Here is a 22,406-nt window from a genome sequence, read left to right on the forward strand (position 1 = left end):
ACTGTAACCAGAACATTAGAGAATACTATGCAGGAAAAATAAATAAACAATCATTATTTTTTTTAAAGTGTTACACCAGAGGATAGAGTGTTCGTCTTCCAATGAGGTGGCTAATTAATATGAATTCTGCTTCTGGCTCAAGGTGACCTAAAATATCATTATTAAAAATAATGATAAATTATTATTAAAATAACAAACATCATTAAAGAATTAAACATTTCAAAGAAAATATTTTATTCACATAAAAATTTGCACAAAAATATTTTAGACATTTTTTAAAATGATGAAATATAATACAGTGAAAACTATACATCATTTTGACTATAAAACACAACTAGATTAATTACAATGAGTATAAAATATAAAACTAATATTTAAATTTTTAAATGATGTTAACAAACTCCAGTTGAAAACAATTGCTTCTGTATAATATGTGACAAAGATTCCTTTATCTTCAAAAAGTGACGTTTAAATTCAATACCATCTCCCTATAATAAATAGTATCAGATATAAATGCAAAAAGTATCAGCATATAATAAACAGTTCAAGTGCACTGAATATATTTCATTAAAAAATAGTAAAAATTAGTATAATAATGCAGTTTTGTAAGGTAGAAATTCAATTAAACCACACTTTATTTTGAATTGTTTACACAATTTTTATAAATTTAAAAAACAATGTTGTTGTTTTTCTCATTTTGAGTTAATCATGCCAAAACATAAATGGAAACTGAAAAACTATCAAGCAACTGTTTAGTAAAAAATCAATTACTCGCACCCAAGTTCTTTTCTAGCATGAACATTTTGAAGTTAATAGAATATTAATTAATATGGCATTTGAGAAGCACAATTCAAAAAATGCCATTAAGCATTTTAACAAGCTCATGATATTTCAATTCTCGCAATTTTACATTGAATATACTACAACCTTTGATCTAACCAACCGTTTTATGATAATAGCTTTTATTTTCAATTTACTCACAACCTAGAAGAGATCTCATAATAAAAATCTGAACTAGTAAATAGATTGTTTTTATCAAAAATGGAGAACATGAAAGATGGATAGGGGTTAGGGTGAGCAAGGAACTAAAATGAAAAGCATGAAAAATCACTCATGATTTCTCTAACTTAGGACAGATTCAAAAATTGTGTTTCACTTTTATATGCATTAATGTGTATCATGTTAATTTAGCATTAACATTAATCAAAATAAACATCGTTAAAATTATTTATTTAACGCACTATGGTTCTATTTTAATTTCACTTTCCATTTAATTTCACATTTTAATTTCAAGTTCCCTTTAATTGCTTTTATAAATAAACAAAATTTAATGACTCGTCCACACTAATCTCAAGTCATGGAGCAAGTGTTGGTAAAAAAAAAAAACTTATAAAAAAGATTATTAAAAGAGAGTACACCAAAAACTGGCTCATTAAAATTTATAATAAACAAATTTCAATCAAAAAATATGACGTATGGTCAAAAGTTTGATTAGTAAGTTTTTTCATAAATTTTAAAGAAAATGTACTTATTAACTTCCTTCTTCCCTTTAATTATGCTTACAGAAAAATACTTCTAATTACCTATAAAAAATAAAAACATAATAGACATTTGTAGCATTTTTTTTTCTTTAATTTTAGTGAAATTTGGAAAAAGTTTGAATTTAATCTAGCCAAAAATATTTGGTTAAATGTCATAGTTCAAAACATTTGAACAAAAAAAAAATTGCTTTATAACTTAAAATCATACAGCAATATAATCTGATAAATAAGTATTTAATGCTTAATAATAAAAGTAATTATATAATTTTAACTGCTTTTAGTTTAACTGCATTTGTCTTGCGCTTCAAAAGCACATGTACAACATACAAAAAAAATGGAACACATCAACAACTTTTAATCTAGTAATAGAATTTTTACAAACTAAGATGCAATCTTAATATTTCAAGGGTATAACTTAGAACAAGCTTATTTATTTGTGATATTTTAGTTACAAAATCGGACAAAGTACTTTCTCTGAATAAACATACTTTTTTTCTGGTACAAATCTATTTCTTGGCCCTCAAAATTTGCAAGCTATAAAACAATGTCTTAATAGTTTTTTTAAGAGAGTGACAGAAATTAGATACCCTTAATGCTAATTTCACTTTTTGTACACAATTATAAATCTTTTTTCTTAAAGATAATAATATAACTGTTTAAGATTATTTTATCTTTTATTTTTTAATTTAATATGAATTGAAAATCGTGATTTTATTAATGAATTGAAACATTACATTATTTGAAATACAAAAGTCGAAAATTTGAACTAAATCTTCTGAATAGTTTTTCAGTAATAAAATATAAAAAAACATTGTATCTTTAAACTGTTATTTCTCAAGAACTTTTTAACTAATTGTGTTTAAATTTTGGAACTTGTCATTTAAATTACATCGTTTAAAGTAATGAAAAATCTGTCATGCAGTTAAAAGTTTTTTGGTTTTTTTTATCTATATCTGAAAATAGGAAAATGAAAAATCTCGCAGATTTTTACTAAATAATTAGAAATATATAAGATATGCCTATTCATAAAAAATATTTTCTGTTTCCGTCTTGTAACTTAAAATATTGTCAGCAAAAATTAATTAGGAAGTTGAAAGTTAGCCCTTCCATCCATAAGATTGCATCTTAATATCTGAAAATCCTGAAATAAGATTATAAGTTACACAGCTGTTTCATTTTTTATTTTGAACACTGTCCAAATATAAAAACTTAATTTAATTTGACAAAACTAAAAAAATATAAAAAAAAGAAAAAGAAAAGAAAAAGAAAATGCATACCCTTGATCTCCTAAAGTCTACAAGGATGTTGTCTGACATACTAATCAGGTTTGCCTTGAAAATTAATAGTGTCTTTCTCCTATCCTGTGTAGTGACAGTGACCTACAAAAATATGAGCGAGAAGTTGAAAAACAAATAGGGAATGGGGAAACAAGAAATTAGCAACAAATAACTTTATTTTCCAACCTATCTAAATAACGGTTTAATTATAGACATGTAATTTTTCTATTTAAAGGTATAACAAAATAAAACCTATGGAAACATTATTTTAGTTTCTAAACACATGGTGCATAGTCAAATTTTTCAACAAAAAATAAGCACCTTTTAAGTATTTTTTAAGCACTTAAATAATATTTTTAATCACTTTCCAAAAAAAAATCAGAATTAGGATCTGAACAGTAATAAAAAAAAAAATTCTATTGTTTAAAGTTCCAAATTTATAAACATAATATCAACAAAATTTAAAAACATTTTCAAAAACTCTACATAATCGTGATAAAATAACTAGTTTCTGATAAATATTGCAGAGAAAATTGCGAAAAGCACACATTTTTTGTAATTTAGAACGACAATTGGAATGAAAAAGAAAAAATATCTTTTTAAAAGATAGAAAATTAAGCACTTTTTATAAACTCTTATAAAAAAAACCACCTTTAAGGGTTTTTAAAAAACGCAAATCAAAAATAAGCACCTTCAAGCACTTTTTAAAAATGCTATGCACTCTGTAAACATCTAGTAAAATTTTTAACATGTAACAAAGTAATTTAATCAACAAAATGTCATAAATTAGTATCATCTAAAATATAATCTGCCAAAAAATGGTAGATTTCCAGAAGCTTGTTAAAAAAGGAAATCCTTCAAATAATTTTTTGTATTTGCTTGCTGTCATTTGAAAATATAGTTTAAAAATTTACTCATTTCAAGAATAATGTTTGCGTTATAAAATAATTTTTTCTTTTATTTTAAATTTTACTTTGTTCTCATTACTTTTCAAGCCTTTCCTTCATTGTTCTTTCAAATCAGGTGAAAGTGGGAGGAAATTCTAATACTAGTCAATTCTTATAATGAAAATATGAGAAATTATTACATAAACACTGATATCCCAACCCAATGGCATTACTCAAAGAATTATCAAAACAAAAGGCAATACCTAAGATATACTTAAATAAATGTCTATTAAAAGTACCTCTCACGCATATTTAATAACAAAATAAATAAGCAATATCATTTCTTGAACTTAACAAAAAACAGATGGAAAAAAACTATTTAATTTTTCATTATTTCGTAGCACTAAGATAAGTATCAAAATACCAAACAACATTTTTAAACATTTTGAATTCTAAAACTTATGTTAGAGCTTATATATGTTACGTTAGAACTTATGTTATATTTTGAAACTTAAAAAGGCTATGTGTATGCAATATCATGAGACCATCTTAACGTTCTTGAGAAATTCTACAAATTTGAAATTCCACAAAATTGAGAAATTCTCTTACAAATTTACAATCAAAATCCCAATTTGTGACAAATTTGCAAGAATACTGCTACTTATACGACTTAAGGCGTTCTACATATATGCAGTTGGTTTGGTAGGGATATTTCAGAATCTCGAGACGTGACAACCTAAACGTGAATTCTGCATTGATTGGATAGTATTGTTGGCCAAATGAGCCAAGACTTATGGTACTGAATTTGTGTTACATTTTATCACTGGGAAGACATTGCTGTTCATTTAAGAGTATTTAACTTGCCTTTCGAGAAGTCAGTTTTTAACATAAATGTATTTCCTAATCCAAAAATATGACCTTTTTAACCTATTAAGTGGCACTTCTGGTGTTTTTACGAACTTTCCAGACAGTACTTCTCGCAGAAGATATTTGATTTGAAAAAAAATTTCTACCTCTAATGTCAATATGGATTGGTCCTTTTTGTCTGATTTTACATTTTGCTTTGAAAGAAAAATTTAAAAATGTGACACTCAATAGTAAAATGAAAGAAATGCAAAATAAAACGATAAAGGAGAGAAAAGATTACAACAGTACTAAGTGGTCACAGAATCTATGTTTATTCAAATAAGCAACATTTTTTAGGGATATATCTTTTAAATGACTATCTTGTAACGATAATAACAAATATAAAATTAAACATAGAAAATAAAATTAAATAAAAACAATTACATTTCTTCCTTTATAAATAATCTGTCAATAAAATGAAACAAATATTATAAAATAATTTTGCTTAGCTTAACAAACTACAATATAAAAAAAGAAACATACTTAAATACAAATAAAGAAAAATATAACAGCAAGTAAAATATAAAACAGTTCTTAAAAAAATTATACTTTCCAGCTATATAAAGTATGAAAAATATGTAACTAAAAATTCTTTATACTTTAAATCAAAAATTATAAGAACAAAGAAATTAAACAAAATTTAAAATAAAGACCAGAAGAAAAAAAATCACCTGTCCAGGAGCACTATATTTCCAACCATAGCCAAGTTTTTCTAAGGCCTTAGTAAGTTCAGCATACACTAGCTCAATATCCATGCCAATACAAAATCTTGTTAGGCGAGTACCAATAGGCAAAGGAGTCTGTAAGGCAGAAAAATAAGGTTAAATACATATGTATTAATATATTGAGCATAATTAGATGTACCAGAGAAAACTGTATAGGTACCCTTGAAGGAGACTGAGATGCAGTAAACTGCGTGGATAGTATCATATTATCTGGGTCAACAGGTTGCGAGAAACTGACACCAACAGTAGAGAAGTTAATATCCCCAGGCAAACAGCTAGTTTTCTCATGTTCCCTATTCACAGGAGCAGGTTGTGAAAATGACAGTTTGGTAACGCTTTCCTCTCTGTAAAAAAAAAAAAAAAATTCATAAGTAAAGACAAGGGCTAAAAATATTGCAAAATAAAATATAAAAAGCAAATTAGCAGCAAAAAAAAATTAAAAACATACATAACCTTTCTTGAAATTGGATTAAGATACTATATTCTTAAAATAATGTCCTTTTTCTATTTTCATTTAAATTGAAAGTAAATTACGTGTTGATTAATTACTATGATTCTGTTCAAACTTAATTAATAAATTTGTGTTTTGGATAGGTAGCAACTACCAAATCAATATTTCTTTCTTTTATTTGCTTGTTCATTTAAAAATATACTGCTTTGTAAATAATTGATACAAAAATTATTAACATGTGTTAAAAAATGCTTAATAAATTAGAAAATTATTGATATTTTAAAAAAATTAAAGATTAAATTCGAACACTTCTGTAGTTTAGATAAATTGAAATAATGACAAATGCATAGTTTGCATAAAAAATATTTTATTTTCACATTTCTAAAATTACAGCTTAATCTGAAAGATGTACGAATTTAATGCTTCATAAAAGGTTTAAATTTTTATTTTTAAATATCTAATCTTTGACAACAAATATTGTCACTGAATAAAATATCCCCATAAAATATGCATAATAAAACAGTTTAAATTCTTTTAAAAAGAAAAAAAAAGTAATAAAAAAATGTTTTTAATTAAATTTATATCCAAAGAAAACAACAAACAGCTTTCTCAAATAGTAAAAAATAAAAACTATATTAAGCATAATAAATTAATTTGATAAAAAAAAAAACAGAATTATATCGAAATTATAAAAACATTTAAGACCAAACTAACAGATTTTTTATAAAAATTAAGCAATGCTGAAAAACAAAAGAAACTTACTTAAGTGCTGGTGATTGCTCTAAATCAGAACACAACCGTTTACGAGTCGAACTATCACCACACCATCGCGCAGAATCTAAAAAACAAACATTAAAAATTACCAGAGCTAAAGAAATTTATATATAAACTTCATGAGAATTAAATCAGCGAAATGCTGAAAGCCTTAATACATATTCATATATTTGAAAAACCAATAAAAAATATATAAATTTAAAGACATTTGCTAACAAGAAGGACTTTTTGTCGTGAAAAGTACAAAAATAAAATAATAAAATTAAAAATAAATTTCAAATATAAAGAAAAGAGCAAATTAAAAAATAAATTTGAAAATTGGTCCTTTTATAGGAAGAAAATTCGTTGAGAGAACTGCTACTCTGCAGTAGTTAATGTCCCTATCCTTTTTTTTTTTTTTCCTTTAATAGTTATGATTTTTTTTAATTACTGAATACATACAAGGCTAGTATGGCTCTTGCTAAATTTTTTGGATATTTCCCTAAAATATATATCTAAAATTTATAAGTATGGTAAAAAATAATTTATAGAGAAATAAAGTATTGGTAATTAGAATTACCAGTGGATATTTTTTTTATTTGGGTAACAAGAATTTCTGGTTAAATGAAATATTATGACTTTTTCAAATGTACTAATATTTGTGAATGTATATAGTGAATTATATTTGTGAATTTAGAGATTAGTGCATCAGAGAAGGACATTTATTAGTACATAACACAGACCAAGAGTAACACAGTTAGAAAGCATACTGGGAATTTGATTTATAGAAAGGAACACAGGAGTTAAGGACTTACTTTATTTATAGCCTTCTTGGGCTCACACTTAACATATGACTATATTATATTTCTTATTACATTAAAAATATACATGACAGCCTGAGACACAACACTTATCTCACAGAAAAAATCTATAAATAACTAATTAAGTATGTTAGCAAATAAGTAAGTCCCACGTCTTATCTCAAGAGTAGTCCAAAATCAATACTAATGCTTATTCAATTGCAATTATGTGTTTTTGGGACAATATGGCATTTAACATATTTTAACTAAGTTATAATTAATATCCATATAATAATAATAGAGAAAAATATAACTTATTTTTTATATCTGATAGCTATAAAAATTTAAAAGACAAAGAATTATTTTAACGTGTTTCCTAATTAATAATTCTTTAAAAATAAAATTCAGAATTATTTCATCATCTTCCAAAATTCTCTATTGAGAAAAGAAAGAAATAGTATACCTAATACCAGTTTTAATATCTCAAATCTACAGAAAAATTTTTACATTACAACATATGTATTGCAGAATGGCTAAGTGTAAAATTATGCAATGAACAGAAAGGCCATATTTAATAACAATCAAATTTAATAAATATAAGAAATTAAAACAAATAAATATGATGGTGAGATATTTGAAAAACTTCTCAATAAGCCTTCTAACTCCAATTCATTGCTTGCCTCACAAGTGATAAATATATAATTATTGTGAATGATTACAGGACCCTCTGCTGGTGCAGCAGAAATTCATGAGAATATGAAAGCCAAGACAAAAATTATCTTGCCAAATTTCAGAAATAAAATAATAAATCGGTGAGCAATAAGCAACTTTATTTACAGATAATGAGAAAAGAACATTAACATTATATTATAAAGGTTCACAATAAAATAAAAATAACTTACCTTCATGTACTAAAGTCTTTTTGCACCATAAATTATTTTGTATGTCTTTAATACCATATCTTTTTGAAGGAGAATAGAGGAGAATCTTTTTTAAGAGAGCTAAAAAGTAAGAAAATATGTTTAGTTTTCTTTCAAGTTACAGCAAATAGTTTCATAATTTTAGAAATGTTTTAAACACAGACAAAAGTAAAAGGCTTCAAATTAACTAATACTTACAAATTAATTACTTTTCCATTAAAAAATTATTATTCAATTTAACATTTATCTTGTCCCTTGGAAACATTTAGGCTAAAATATATTTAAGTAATAGCATTCTATGACTTAATTCTTTTATGAAAGCACGTGCAATTTAAAACAAAAAAATTTTTCTTCATAAAAAATAAATAAATGAAACAATGATTGCTTTATACAGATTACTCAAATACCAAATACAAATAAATATAATACAAATTGCTAAAATAAAATAGCTCTTAAAAATACATCAGAGATAAGTACAATAATAATTTCTTATGTATAAAATGTTTAAATGCTTCAGCAATTAAATACTAAATAATAATACAGAATATTCATATCTATATAATTATTCATACATTTTACAACATGAGCATATGAACTACAAAAGATTAAGATAAAATTAAAAATAAGATTAAAAATCGCAAATTTAAATAATAAAAACTTTCTAGCATATATTAATTAAAATTCACATTCAAAGTGTGGGGGGAAAAATAAATTTGAAATAGTAAAAAAAGAAACGTTTATTTATAAGTTTATTAATTAAAAATTTGCTTCCAGTGCAATTTTAAAAAGAAAAATTAAAAATCTGAAATCAATAGCTTGATAAATTACTCATTTTGCATTTTTATGACAAATTTACATTATGAAGCTTTCTAAAATTATTTGCTAATTTTAAAATTATAAGGGCATTTAAATTTTAAAAGAGTAAAAGAAACAAACAAAAACTGCCATATACAATTTAGAGCGCATTTAGTACAACGTTTGGTTAGCCTTTACACAAGATTTAAATAAATGATCCAATAAATTTATCAAAAAGCTTGAGAAGGAAACTTCCCATTCAAATTTCATTACATTTGAATTAGAAATTTTCTAAAATAATTTATAATTTATTTATCAACTTTTATTTAATTAATTAATAACCTACATTAAAATATATGCTAAGAAAGGATCTAATTAGTATTTACTTCAAAAAAAATATTACATCAAAACACGTAAAAACAAATCATTCATTTAATTTTCTATTAACTTAATTTTTTTTTTTTTTTCAAATATCCATTTAACTTTCCTGTAATTCAATTTGTTTAATTTCTGTAATTTCCTCAATAAAAACTTCAAATAGATTTTCTTTACGTTTCAGTTATTAAATTAGGTTTTCAAAATAGTAAATAAATTTATATAATTTATCAAAATCAAATAAATGTTTCAAAAATAGTATCCAATAAAGACAGTTGACACAAGATATAACGTCCTTTGTGGTCTGTATGAAAATGGAAGTTAAAAAGTGAATTTGCTATAGTGTGAGTGCAGAAAAATACAGTAAATATTCACTCAGTTAAATATTTGACCAATTTTAACAATGCAATTCGTTATTTTAACGAAAATTTTGTAACTAACAAAAAAATTGGTAATAATGCAACTTTTTTTCAATATTAATCTATACATAAAAGCACTGTTTAATATAATACTTCATAGGGAGAAAAAAATCTAAAAGGATATGCTGCTTTGGTAAATATAACATTCCTTAGATAAGTTCTTTATATACACATATATCCCAAAATGGAGCTAAAAAGTGAGATTGTTATATTGTGGGTGCACAAAGATATGTTGGATGAAGATAAAGAATATGCTTTAAATATAAAGAATATGCTAAAAAGTAAAGCATTCCCACAACAGCCTCTTGTGGGCCAGGGATCATAAAGACTACGGCTCTACAACTTCAAGCCCAACAGCATGGTTGCGGCAATGTGGTAACCTATTAAAGTTTATGCTAAATATAAAAATTTTAAAAAATTATTCACTAAGAAAACAATTTTTGATTGAGTAAGAACACCAAATCGGCCCTCACTAAACAGATAAAAAATAATAATAATAATATTAATGTTCCACTTAATTTAAAATTTGAATCATTCATACATAAAAATTAGTCTGATCTTCAGTTATTAGTTTTGAAAAACTGACAAACATCAAAATAAGGATAAATTACACTAAGCAAACGTTCAGCACCAAAGATTATACTATCTTCATACTATCCTCTAATACTATCTTCAATTCCACATGCAAGAAAAAAAATAACAATTTTATAAATATCTAAATCTATCAATTATATAAATATCTTTCTTATAACCACACAACATTTCAATATTTTGAACTAAATGAAAGCATATCAACAAATGAAAATATACAAATATTACAGAATTAAAAAAATAACCTTGTAATATAATACAATAATACTATATTTCAATTATTAATGCTAAATATTACCAAGTGGAAGATTATCAATTTTTGTCCAAGGGGAGATAGAAAAATTTGATCTTATCCATGATATGAATTCTCGGCAACTGTTAGTGGCTTCATCCCATGGAAGTTCTGAAATACACATAACAATGCATATTACAATATATACTCTTTTTCTTTCTTCTTTTTTTAAAAAATCTAAGGTTCGGACACAATGTCTGAAATTCACTTTCAAACATTCCGGTTTTTATTGAAAAAACTATTTATATGAATAAATTGATAGATTTGACCACGGCTGGCATTTTGTCCAAACCAATCTTATTTCTTCTACGACATTGGAAGAAACCGGGCAAAATGAAAGAAACTGAATAAATTGGAAGAAACTAAAGACCAATATAAATGTTTAAATGTATTATAAGAATTACTCAAATTTATTAAGATTAAATTTAATATAAAACCAGAATGTAAAAAGTGTTTTACATCTACTTTAAAAAAAATTTTAAAAAATTCCATAGAGAATTTCAAAAATCTATAAGTCATATTATTTAAAAGTCAGATTGAGTATTCATACTTATCAGTGCTTGATTTTAAAAAAATTAGCATGCTGTTTATAATTGTAAATTCAAAATATGCTTTTTTAATATTGTATACAATGTTTTACATGTTATTTGTTCAGTTATATCAATTAAACTGGATGTTATTTTAATAGTTCTTTATGTAATTATAAAACTTAGTTACAGAAAAACCTACTTATTTACTCATAGAAATTGTTATAAAATTACAGTTATATTAATTTCTTGGGATATTTGTTAATTTTTTTTTTCAAATCGTTGCTTTTTTGATTTCACTTATTTAAAAATGATACATTGAAAAAAAATGAAAATTAATACTATTATTTAAATAAAAAATACAATTAAAAACTGTTTAAAAAACAGTTTATTTGATATCTCTTTTTGAAAAATAGCTCTAATTTTTTTCCACTTAGTTTGAAAGAAACTTATTTTTTCTGGGGCAGTTGCTTCCATGGTTGTAAGGAAGAAACTTGCCAATCTTAAATTTAATAAATAAGGAAATAACTTTTCCTTTTTAACAAGCAATGACAAAACAATTTAACATAAGAGAATCAAACAAAATTATACGATTAACATCAAGTAATATCTCTAAAATAATATAACTCATTTAATGATTATTTTAATAAAATTTCTAAAATACTTTTTATCAAAAACTATAGTTGAAAACTTTTTGAGAATATAAATAAACCAATGCATTGGAGGGGAAATCAATAATTACCTCCTGACAACATCACTACCAGAAGAATACCACAGCTCCAGATATCAGCAGGCTCCGCCTTGTATTTCCTTGAAAACACTTCTGGGGCAATATAAGGTAAAGTTCCACATCTGTTATTCAGGATTCTTTCTTTACCTTTGTGTCGAAAAACTGTAGCAAGTCCAAAATCTGATATTTTAACATTATCTAAAATAATAAAAATCTCTATAGTAAGAAATTACAAAAAGCAAGCAATTCAATTCTAGATAATTAACAGATAATCCATATGAATGGGATTTAATTACCATTTTCATCCAATAAAATGTTCTCAGGTTTTAGATCTCGATGAGTCACGCCGATTGAATGCATATATTCCTATAAAATCATTTTTTTGTAAAAATAAATTGAAATATAAAGCAAGTACATTAAACAAATATTTATAATTTAAATTGTCTAATGAAAAATAACATATCAAGAATCAAGTAAGAATATAAAATTGAAAAAGAAAGATAATTCTACATAAATCTATATATTTTTTTTAAGTAAAAACTCAATTAACCATCGCTAATAACCGCAGAGAACTAACTCTAACCATGGAGTTACACAATCCATTCAGTCAGAACAAATGTTAACCTCTATTCTTCAACAATTATAATATTTAAAGAACAACAAAATAAACCATCAATTGCAAGAAAAAAAACAATTTTGCTGAAACAGGGAAAGTAATAAGATAAATTTATTTTACCTCGATCCACGGAATCTTATGATGCAGAGGTGCCCATAGGGGGATATCAAGGAAGAAAGTTGCCTTTTAAAGTTTTTGGGAGAGAAGGAAATTTTTTGAAAATATTATTCAATTTTTTAGTTTTAATACTGTAAATTAGGTTTAAGGATTAATTTAAGTGGGCACTTTTTAATGTTTAGGGAGATGATTTTTAAAAAAATTTTGATGAGAATATTCTTCTAGCCAAATTAATTATTCAGGCAATTAGTGTTTTCTTCTTAACAGGGTTTATTTTTGTAGCCAAGTTTATTATATTTTCAACTTAAAATTTTTATAGTAATAGAAAAACATTTATAACAAGAGGATTGGTTGATCAAACTCATTAGATTTAATTTACTTAATTTGAAAGGAGGTGAAGTAATTATTATGATCATTTTTATTACATATTATTAAATACAAAAGAGATTTGATGTGGGAGTTCTCAAAGAAATCTAAGCTTTAAACTCATAAATTTCAATACAAGAATTAAATTCTTTGCTACCAGCTTACACAGTATTGGAAAATACAACATTGATGGAGCAAAGAATCTTACTGAGGCAGATGAAAAATATTTTCAAATTTTTTGGGGTTTTTCATCTGTTAAAACAAAACAAAGGAAAGTAAAAGAACAGAAAAAACCACAGAAAAAATATCACATTTTAAAATTGAACCTGATTTAATTTAATATTGTAATTTAATCAAATATTATTTAATTTATTAAATATTATGATTTAATCAAATATTATTTAATTTATTAAATATTACGATTTAATCAAATATTATTTGATTTATTAAATATTATGATTTATTCAAATTTTAAATTTATTAAATATGATTTAAACAAATATTATTTAATTTACTAAATATTATGATTTAATAAAATATTATTTAATTTATTAAATATTAAAGACCTAATTAAATATTTATTTTAAAATCAATTAATATACAAGGATTAGTTTGAATTTTGCAGAAAGGAACTTTTCACATTTCATACTTTTAGTAATTTTATTTCATATTCTTATATGAGCGTTAAAAAATTTCTAAGCCTACAATAATTAAACTTACATAAATAATAGTGATAATAAAACAAAACTTTTTGAACAAGTGGTTTAAAAAATAAAAATAAAAAGCTGCATATTATAACGAAATATTTAATCATTTTCCTGAATATTCCTAAGTTATCATAAGATTAACATCTTGAGAAGGTATTGCTGATTGATAATATATAATAATATACTAATAGATGCATAACCAATAATTTTTTTTTTAAAAAATTCAACCTACTTGAATTTAATTCTTCGATATAAATTAATATTTTAAAAATTATCTAGCTACATTTGAATAAATGTTTAATTGGATTAAATTTTGACTTAATGGGTTGCATCTAATTGGTCCTTAAATTAAAAAAAAATTTAAACAAAATGTTTAATGTAATTTTTTCTTGTGTCAGTTTTCTTGCGTCAACTACAACCATAAGGGACTTTTTTTTAAGTGTTCATGGTTAGCTTCATGGTTTTTTCAATGCACAATATTAATTTCGCCTTCTGAAAAGATAATTTAAGAAAATATTCCTAACAGTGTGAGAGATAGATCATATATAATTAAAAATTACTTATGGCAAAATAAAAATTTTATATGTGTTTTTGTTGCTAACAGAAAGTGTAGGGAAGAAATTACAGAATAGAACTGGATTGCAGAATGTAATGTTTTCAGCAATTATATTTAATTTACAACTGAACAACTTATACATTTAAAGGATTGAATAAAACTATCATTAACAAATTTGAGTTTCTTGTACATGCCTCGCAAATTTGTTAATTAGAGTGGCATTCCCATTTTTTGTGTTTTGTGTTCCCATACGAAGCAAAACTCTTTTGACATTCTCATAACCCGACATACACTTATCAAACAAACTACTATTTTCATGATCTGGAAATTTAACTACTCAACACGATTAAGTAGTTCTGTAATAGATTAAACTAAAAAATAGTTATGAAAATATGTTAAACAAACTATTCACAGAAATTAAAATTTAAAAAAAATATATTTAACTTACTACACCATTTAATATTTGAAGAAAATATTTTTGTGCAACTGAATGGGGCATACCAACATCAGGCTCTAAAAAAAATAATTAATAAGATTCATTAATAGATGCTAATTTATAAAAAATGTTTAATACTTTAAAAACAGCTGCAAAATTTCACTAACCAATTCTGTCAAATAATTCTCCACCCATTGCATATTCCAGAAAAATGTAATGAATAGGTTCTTCTTCACGATGACCAAAAAATTTAACTATATTTTCATGATTCAGTCTACGGTGAATAAAAACCTAAAAGTAAAAATTTATATCATGAACTTTTTTTCTTAATTATACAAACAGATTCAAATATTACTTAATACAGTTTATTGCTATTATTATTGTTCTCATAGAGAATTAAGTAATAATTTTGGATCGTTATATATGGAGCAGAATAATTTATAAAAAATGGTTGCCCTATGAATCTAGAATAATAATAGTAGGTACCTATAAAGAGTTAATGAAATAACGACTGTCCGTCTATTTTCTTATTAAAGGACAATAATTTGAATTAAAATATATCTCATCTTAATTTATAATAAATGTGAATTTAAATTTTCTCCCTCTTTCTCAAGAATAATTTTGAATTCTTTTTTTTTTCAATCAATCTTTCTTATTTCAAGTTTACAATTTCAAGTTTACAAATATGGTTAAGAAGTTGATTGCTATATCAGAAAAAGCACTGATGCCAACTAATGAAATATATTGAGAAGGAACAGTTAAAAATGGATTTAGCAAACAAAAAGAGATTACTCTTAATAGGAAGCAAGAATTTTGAACAGTTTAACTGAACTTTACTATTTGAATTTCATAATTTAAGGATATTTTTCTAGAACCAGTCATAATTTTATTTTTCATGAGCTTTACATACAATGATTCCAAATGCATAAAATATTTATTACAAGACTGCCTTGAAAATATCAATATTTTTTAGATAGCTTTGATATATTTATATTTTTCAGAAATCAGACAGATTTAGCAATATCATTCTATAGTTTCCACACTATTCAATTCCTCATTAATATTTAAAACTTAGTAAAATTTTAATAATCAAATATTAAAAAAAAGGTTTTTTTATGGTTTAAAAACCTTCAAAAATGAAAAAATATAATTTTAAACATTATTACATTACAAAAAATGCTATGAATCTAAACCAGACTTGAAGTTGTCTACAAATGAAATATAATTCCTATTATTTAGAACTGCCAATGAACTGTGCTCTTTAAAAATTATTGGATCTAAGCTTATGAGAAAGGTATATAACAGATGCTTAAGAGAAAAAATTTAATCATGTGAATTCTTTTGAATATTTTCTTTTAAGTTACGGAGTAAACACAATAGGATTCTACAAACAGAAATTGTTGCAAATGCAGAATTCATTTAAACAGACAATATTAATTTGTATAAAGCTTTTATTAAAAAAAATATTATAATGATCAAATGCTTTAAAAATTACAATTTCACAAATTGAATTTGTAACATTATGAGTATTACCTCTTTTTGAATATTATTTGCAGCGCCTGCTTCTTTCCTTGTATCAAGTTTTTTCACAGCCACTACTTCTTTAGTACTCATATTCATAACAAGTTGAACCCTGAAAGAATTTATATGCAATTTATAAGTAAATTTAGTTCAAAGAATAAATATTTAAAATATAACTTATAGATTAAATTTACAAAGCTAAAACTAGATATACAAAATTAAATTGTATGATAGAAATTATCATATAAGCACTTTAAAATCTCTTAAAAATTCCTTTTGCCTGTAACAAATTTAATTTCATCATAATAATCTTCTAATGCTTCAATACATTACACAATAGAGCAAAAGATAAATTACAACAGTTAGGATTTAATTTCATTTGTTTTTCCAAACCAAAAAGAAAGAAAAAAGAAAAAATGAAATTTTATAGAATTGAATATTGACAATATTTGATACACTGATTTTTCTTTTGGATATATTTCTAATATATGATGTTAGAATAAATAAAATGTACCCAAAATATGAAATACAAGAACATTAAAATTGGATAAAAAAATTCAATTCATAAAGACTTGAAATATAGTCACGGAGTTGTTAAATCTAAATGTGGGCATGCACTGAGTCTTGAAGTTAAACAGTTCATTTTAAAATCTTTAAAAGAATTTAAACAAAAATTCCAATCAGAGTCCATTCATTGTTTCTGAAGCCTTGACTAAGTAATAATTAAGAAAATCATCATTGACTTGCATTTCGTATAAAAGGAAATCAAATTTTTAGAATCTGCACTGAGAACTTCAATTTATTAGTCAATATATTAGAAAAAAATATCAAAAGTATAACCCGAATTTCAAAAGTCTCAGCCAAAAACAAATCATAGCATTTTTTTATGATTTTTTTTTATAGAAAACTTCAATTCAAAATGCAAATTTACTATAAATTGAATTAATTTATAAAAGGCAAAGTCAAATAGAATCATTTTATAGTTGGGAAGGAATAAATGAGCAATGAATGGGAAAGAAAATAAAAAATTTAGATATTTTATCATCTTTGTGGAAAAGAAATAGGAATAGGTTGGTAGGAATTTTTGATAACTTCTAGACTAGAGCAGAAATATAAGGATAAACATAAAGTAACATTTGATGCTTTATTTTTTTTTATTTTTAAGATTCCATTTTTTGAATAATGTTTAATTTTAAAATAAACATCATTCTCTAAGTCTTTCATTTTTAAATAAAAGAATTTTTACTCTAACTTGTTTTCTTACTGTTGCGATTGTAATCATTCAGAAAAAAAGGATTGCAGTAGAAGATAAGTAATTATTTAAATCCTTTAATTCTACTTTATTTTTATACAGCAGGTTTTGCAGGTTTTTTGTAGAATTTGGAGAAGGGGGAGGGAGGCTAACCCGTTCATTGCCAACCGAGTGCAGATAATATACTATAACATTTATATCATTGAAGAGTAGTAATCTATGAAGATAAAATCAAAGTTGAATTTTTTTTATTTAGTTATTAAATTTTACAATAAGTTCATTTTAATAAACAATGTGTTCATGTTATTCTCATGAGAAAATATATTTTATGCATATATAGTTGGATGATTATATGCATTTTGCTATAATCATCCAATTGTTTTATAACACCAACTGTAGGAAACAATTTCATGTTGCGATATCATGTGGTTTGGCAAAGAACATGTTAATTCATATTTTACAGAAGTTTCTTTCAGGCTTATATTATCTCTCTTGTTACTAACATTATCTGAATTTAACATAATTCGAATTGGTTATGTGATGCATCTAACAGAAATTACTATAATCCAATAAAAAATACAGGATTAGTTCAGAAAAATTCCTTTTAACATTATTTTTAGAATCAAGGGGAATATATATTTTTCTTTTCAGTAGAAAAAATCATTCGCCAAAACACAATTTGTTTCAACAAATAAGCAATTTTATTGCATTTGGCAAGGTGGTGAATGTTCAATGCAAGCCCTAGATTTAGAGATTTTGCTGTTCAACAAACTGAGCCATAAGAATCATCTTTTCTTTTCTAAGATTTGTAGCTCTTCATTTTTTAATTTATAAAAAAAAAAATTTAATTCTTTTTCAGCAGAGTGTTAGGTAAAAATTGGTATTCTTTGCTACATCAATAACTGTGCCATGTTGCAGAAAGCNCAATTTTATTGCATTTGGCAAGGTGGCGAATGTTCAATGCAAGCCCTAGATTTAGAGATTTTGCTGTTCAACAAACTGAGCCATAAGAATCATCTTTTCTTTTCTAAGATTTGTAGCTCTTCATTTTTTAATTTATAAAAAAAAAAAATCGACTCTTTTTCGGCAGAGTGTTAGGTAAAAATTGGTATTCTTTGCTACATCAATAACTGTGCCATGTTGCAGAAAGCTTTTGATCCAATTTGATTTTTGATTTTGATACATACAGAAAGCTTTTTATTTCATACAACTCTGTACCTATATTCAAAAAGGTTTATAAAAATAATATGAAAAAACATACTCCCCATAAGCACCTTCCCCTAATATCTGTACTATGTTCCATCCTTCCACAAATTCTTTACCCATGTCCTTTTTTTCTTTTTTCTGTTATAGAATTTACATCTACAAATAGAAAAATAGAACACAGTATACTCTCGATACCTCAAAGTTGGAAGAGAAGCAAAAAAAAATTCGAGATAGCAAGCTTTAGAAATAACAAGTTCAGAACTAAACATGTTCTAAAAAGTAGAAAAATATATGTTAAAATATTACTCTAAAAAGTAGAGTCATTAACAGTGTTTTCATCGCAGAAAAAAAATGGGTGAGAATTTCTCACCCTTTCTCAAAAACAGGGTGAGATTTCAAAAGGTTAAGTGAGATTTCTAAAAATTAAAAAAAAAAAAAAAAGCACAAAGAGACTTGAAAAAAATCATTTCTTTAATTATAATACATTTTTAACATCTTCTCATTTTTAAAGCATTGAATATTTTTACTGCATCATCATATGAAAAAGGTTCTACATCTACTTTTTTTTTTTACAAAGGTTTTGTCCGTTTCGGAGTAGAAGATATTGCCTTTACAAGGTCCATTGTTTTTTGTCCATCTTACATTAATGCGCAAAAAATTTGAACGTCTTACATGAAGAAACCTTACCTACGGTAAACACGTGGTTGCAGAGAAATGCGTTCTGAAAGAGGTTCCGTGGTTCGGAGGGATGGTGTTCTGTTGTTCTTAAAGGTTCTGAACAATACTGGTAAATAGGGAAGCTAGACAATGGGGGGATGTTGAAAATAATGAAAGATCCAGGAAGAAAAGTGAAACGCATTTTATTCTAAATGGCGCAATGAGAAATTTTATTCAAAATGCGTGAAATTCGCGAATTTTGAAATTGGTTTATAGAATGTGCAAATTTCTCGTGGTAATCATTTTTTAATGCGAGAAAAGAAAAAAATATGCGAGATTCTCGCGTTCTCGCTCTGTAGTGAAAGCACTACATTAAGCATAATAACTACTATTAAATATGCATATAATGATAGTTGACTATAAGTCTAAATACAACAATGATAAATTAATTTTTAAAAGTAGGACAAAAATAATTTTACATTAAATAGAAAAGAATTGGTTTACAATAAACTCACTTCGTTATTTCTCTATTTCAAAAAAATTTTCCTATTTTCACAATTTCTATTTCGACAAAAATCACATAACAAGGTTTTGAGAAGAAACTCTAATAACATAGGAATTTAAATTAACATTAGGCGGATATATAATGTCAAGAGGAAATATATTTTTTTGATATAACAAGGTTTTCAAGATATCGAGAGTGCACTGTGTTTAACTCATTACTGATCATTATTAAATTTCTCAATAAAAATTCAGCAATCCAAAATAAATATTATCAGAGCATTCCGAAAAAATGTTTGATTAATGCACAGCACTTTTATTTAATGCTAACTATTAAACAAGTTAGAAGATTCTCAAACTCAAAAACAATTCAATGAACATTTATAATTGGAAGATTTTAAAAAATGACATTAGGTCAATAACTTAACTCAAAAGCTGAAGTTGTAATTTCTAGAAATTCGATTTCATATTACTATTACTGCAAAACTTCAACTATTTTCCTTTCTTTTTTTCATTTCTTTCTGTTATGGGTATTTTTATAATAATGCAGCATTTTAAAAAACATTTCTGATACATTAACTTTTTTAATGCTTTATGGATAGTTTTTTCCAGAAAATATTATTTTTATCATTGAAGTTTTGTTTTAAGGATTAAGACAATGTTTTTTCTATGTCTCTTTTAACAACTTCAGTTTTTTTAATAGCTGTTACTCCGTTTTTTACTTATCTAAATTACAGAGAGAGAGTTTGTGTGGAAGAAGAGTCGAGAAGAGATACAAGAAAAGCTCTTTTCCAAATGATAAGAAATAAATGTTGTGCAATTTACAGTCCACTTCTAGCTATTTATTGAGCGATTACATATTTACCAGAGCATCGACAAAGATTTATATCAAAATCACAAGCAAAATAGAATATGTATGCTTCTTGCTTAATCTATATAGATTTTATGAATATAACACAATTCAATTAATAAGTTTTACGTAAATAAATTTATCTGTTTGGTTTCAGAGGCTTTTTAAAAAAAAAAGCTTGATTTTCTCCTACTTTTCCATGTCTGACTCAATAAAAAATAATTACTTTTACATCCAATACTAAGTTATATGATCTTCATACTGCTGTTAGACTAAAATATTATTCTCCAAGCTTTAAATAGCCTTTTAACAATATAAACATATAAAATGTTTCAGAAATTCAGAACACGCTTCCTTTGACTTACTAAAATTTCCATGCAAATTTTGACAACAAAAAAAAACTTACAAATAATAAATTAACACCAATTTCTTAAGTGTACACACAATTGAGAGATGGAAAACTGGTCATTATTATTAGTAACTCCACAGCAGAAAAAAATTTATTTACTAATAGCTGCTAAATAACCACACAATTTTGCCACTATATGCACATGTATGGTGGTTATAAAGTCTATGTTCTGAGGCATCTCACTACAAAATTCAAACAGTTTTCTTCATTTGCTAAAACAACTGTAAATTCCTTTGTTAAAAATGAGTAAATGATTGTTTACCATGTTTATACCTTAACCATTGTACTATCACAATGAAGGTTTACAGTGACAAATTTGACACCTCATCTTAGAACTGTTTTACTTTTTCATTTAACAAAACAATAAATACAACTTAGAAAATATCCTAAACAAAAGAAAAGAAAAGATATTTTCTAACCAAAAAAAATGGAAAAAGAAATGGCAAGTTTCACCTGTTTTTGAAACTATAAAAACTTGATTAGGAAAACTAAAAAAGCATTTTTAATTAATTATTTTTCCCGCCATGCACAGGACAAGGCTGTTTTGTTTTGGGATTGGATTGTGACGGAAATATTACCGCGAGACTATTTCTGGACATTTTTGGACATGGGAAAAAAGTTAGTTAAATGGATTATCTTAAGGGCTATTTTCACTGTGTATAAATAACGCATTTCCGAATACCACCGAAAGAAAATGAGTACCAGATAGGAGAAATAAAAAATTACTGCGAAATGTTCTTGAATCGGGATTTTTATTTTTGCATGAATACTTACTTAATTGGTACCTTGATATATAAAGCAGAAACAGTGTGAGAACCTTATTGGTACACCCCAAAAACACTCACAAATCTGACGCTCCCTCTTAACGGTGATGGCAGCAGCAGGATGATGAGAGCAGCGAGAATGCTCCGTAAGTTAGGACAGTTAAAAAAACACGAACACTGGACGCTATTTTTCTTGGCGCTCATGCAAAATGTGCAGAAACATTCGACTACGTATAAAAGACAACTGACACTCTCTGGAAACATTACTCGTCACTCACAAAAACATCGGCCAAACTATTTTTCGTTCAGATCTCCTAATTTGCACTCCGGATTTTTTTTCAATCCAGTGTAAATGTCTTTTAGATAAACAGCATGAGCATACGTAAATCACCTTGATGTGCGAATTGCCTACAGTAAGAATGATCCATAATTTTCTTGGATCATGAGATTCGCATGCAA

At 25.3% G+C, this 22,406-nt stretch overlaps 1 protein-coding gene across 3 annotated transcripts; it reads right to left on the reverse strand.

Annotated features, from left to right (window-relative positions):
• Positions 1–217: 217 nt before the first annotated feature.
• On the reverse strand, positions 218–22,166 carry LOC107445423 (serine/threonine-protein kinase Chk1). 3 transcript variants are annotated; one of them, XM_071181341.1, is made up of 14 exons: positions 21,958–22,166; positions 18,822–18,922; positions 16,321–16,420; positions 14,955–15,078; positions 14,800–14,864; positions 12,286–12,355; positions 12,002–12,187; positions 10,739–10,843; positions 8,243–8,341; positions 6,550–6,625; positions 5,497–5,680; positions 5,283–5,411; positions 2,819–2,920; positions 218–488 (listed from the first exon to the last, which is right to left on the reverse strand). In XM_071181341.1, exons 2-14 carry the CDS (start codon positions 18,884–18,886, stop codon positions 393–395), a joined length of 1,401 nt encoding a protein of 466 aa, XP_071037442.1. In that variant the 5' UTR covers positions 18,887–18,922; positions 21,958–22,166; the 3' UTR covers positions 218–392. The 3 variants fall into 3 exon arrangements, with proteins under 3 accessions (XP_071037442.1, XP_015915294.1, XP_071037441.1); XM_016059808.3 differs by lacking the exon at positions 21,958–22,166 and adding an exon at positions 21,637–21,813; XM_071181340.1 differs by lacking the exon at positions 21,958–22,166 and adding an exon at positions 21,603–21,743.
• Between the last annotated feature and the right edge of the window lie 240 nt (positions 22,167–22,406).

The sequence above is a fragment of the Parasteatoda tepidariorum genome, chromosome 5 (assembly GCF_043381705.1).
Source record: "Parasteatoda tepidariorum isolate YZ-2023 chromosome 5, CAS_Ptep_4.0, whole genome shotgun sequence".
Lineage (NCBI taxonomy): Eukaryota > Metazoa > Arthropoda > Arachnida > Araneae > Theridiidae > Parasteatoda > Parasteatoda tepidariorum.

What these genes read in the sequence shown, in the direction of transcription:
- LOC107445423 (XM_071181341.1), bottom strand. Translation starts at nt 18,886, where the DNA reads ATGGGTAAAGAATTTGTGGAAGGATGGAACATAGTACAGATATTAGGG. An exon ending in GGTAGTGATGTTGTCAGGAG is followed by an intron (nt 10,844 to 12,001) that starts GTAATTATTGAT and finishes TGTGTATTTCAG; the next exon opens with AACTTCCATGGGATGAAGCC. An exon ending in GAGCAATCACCAGCACTTAA is followed by an intron (nt 5,681 to 6,549) that starts GTAAGTTTCTTT and finishes TTTTTTTTACAG; the next exon opens with AGAGGAAAGCGTTACCAAAC.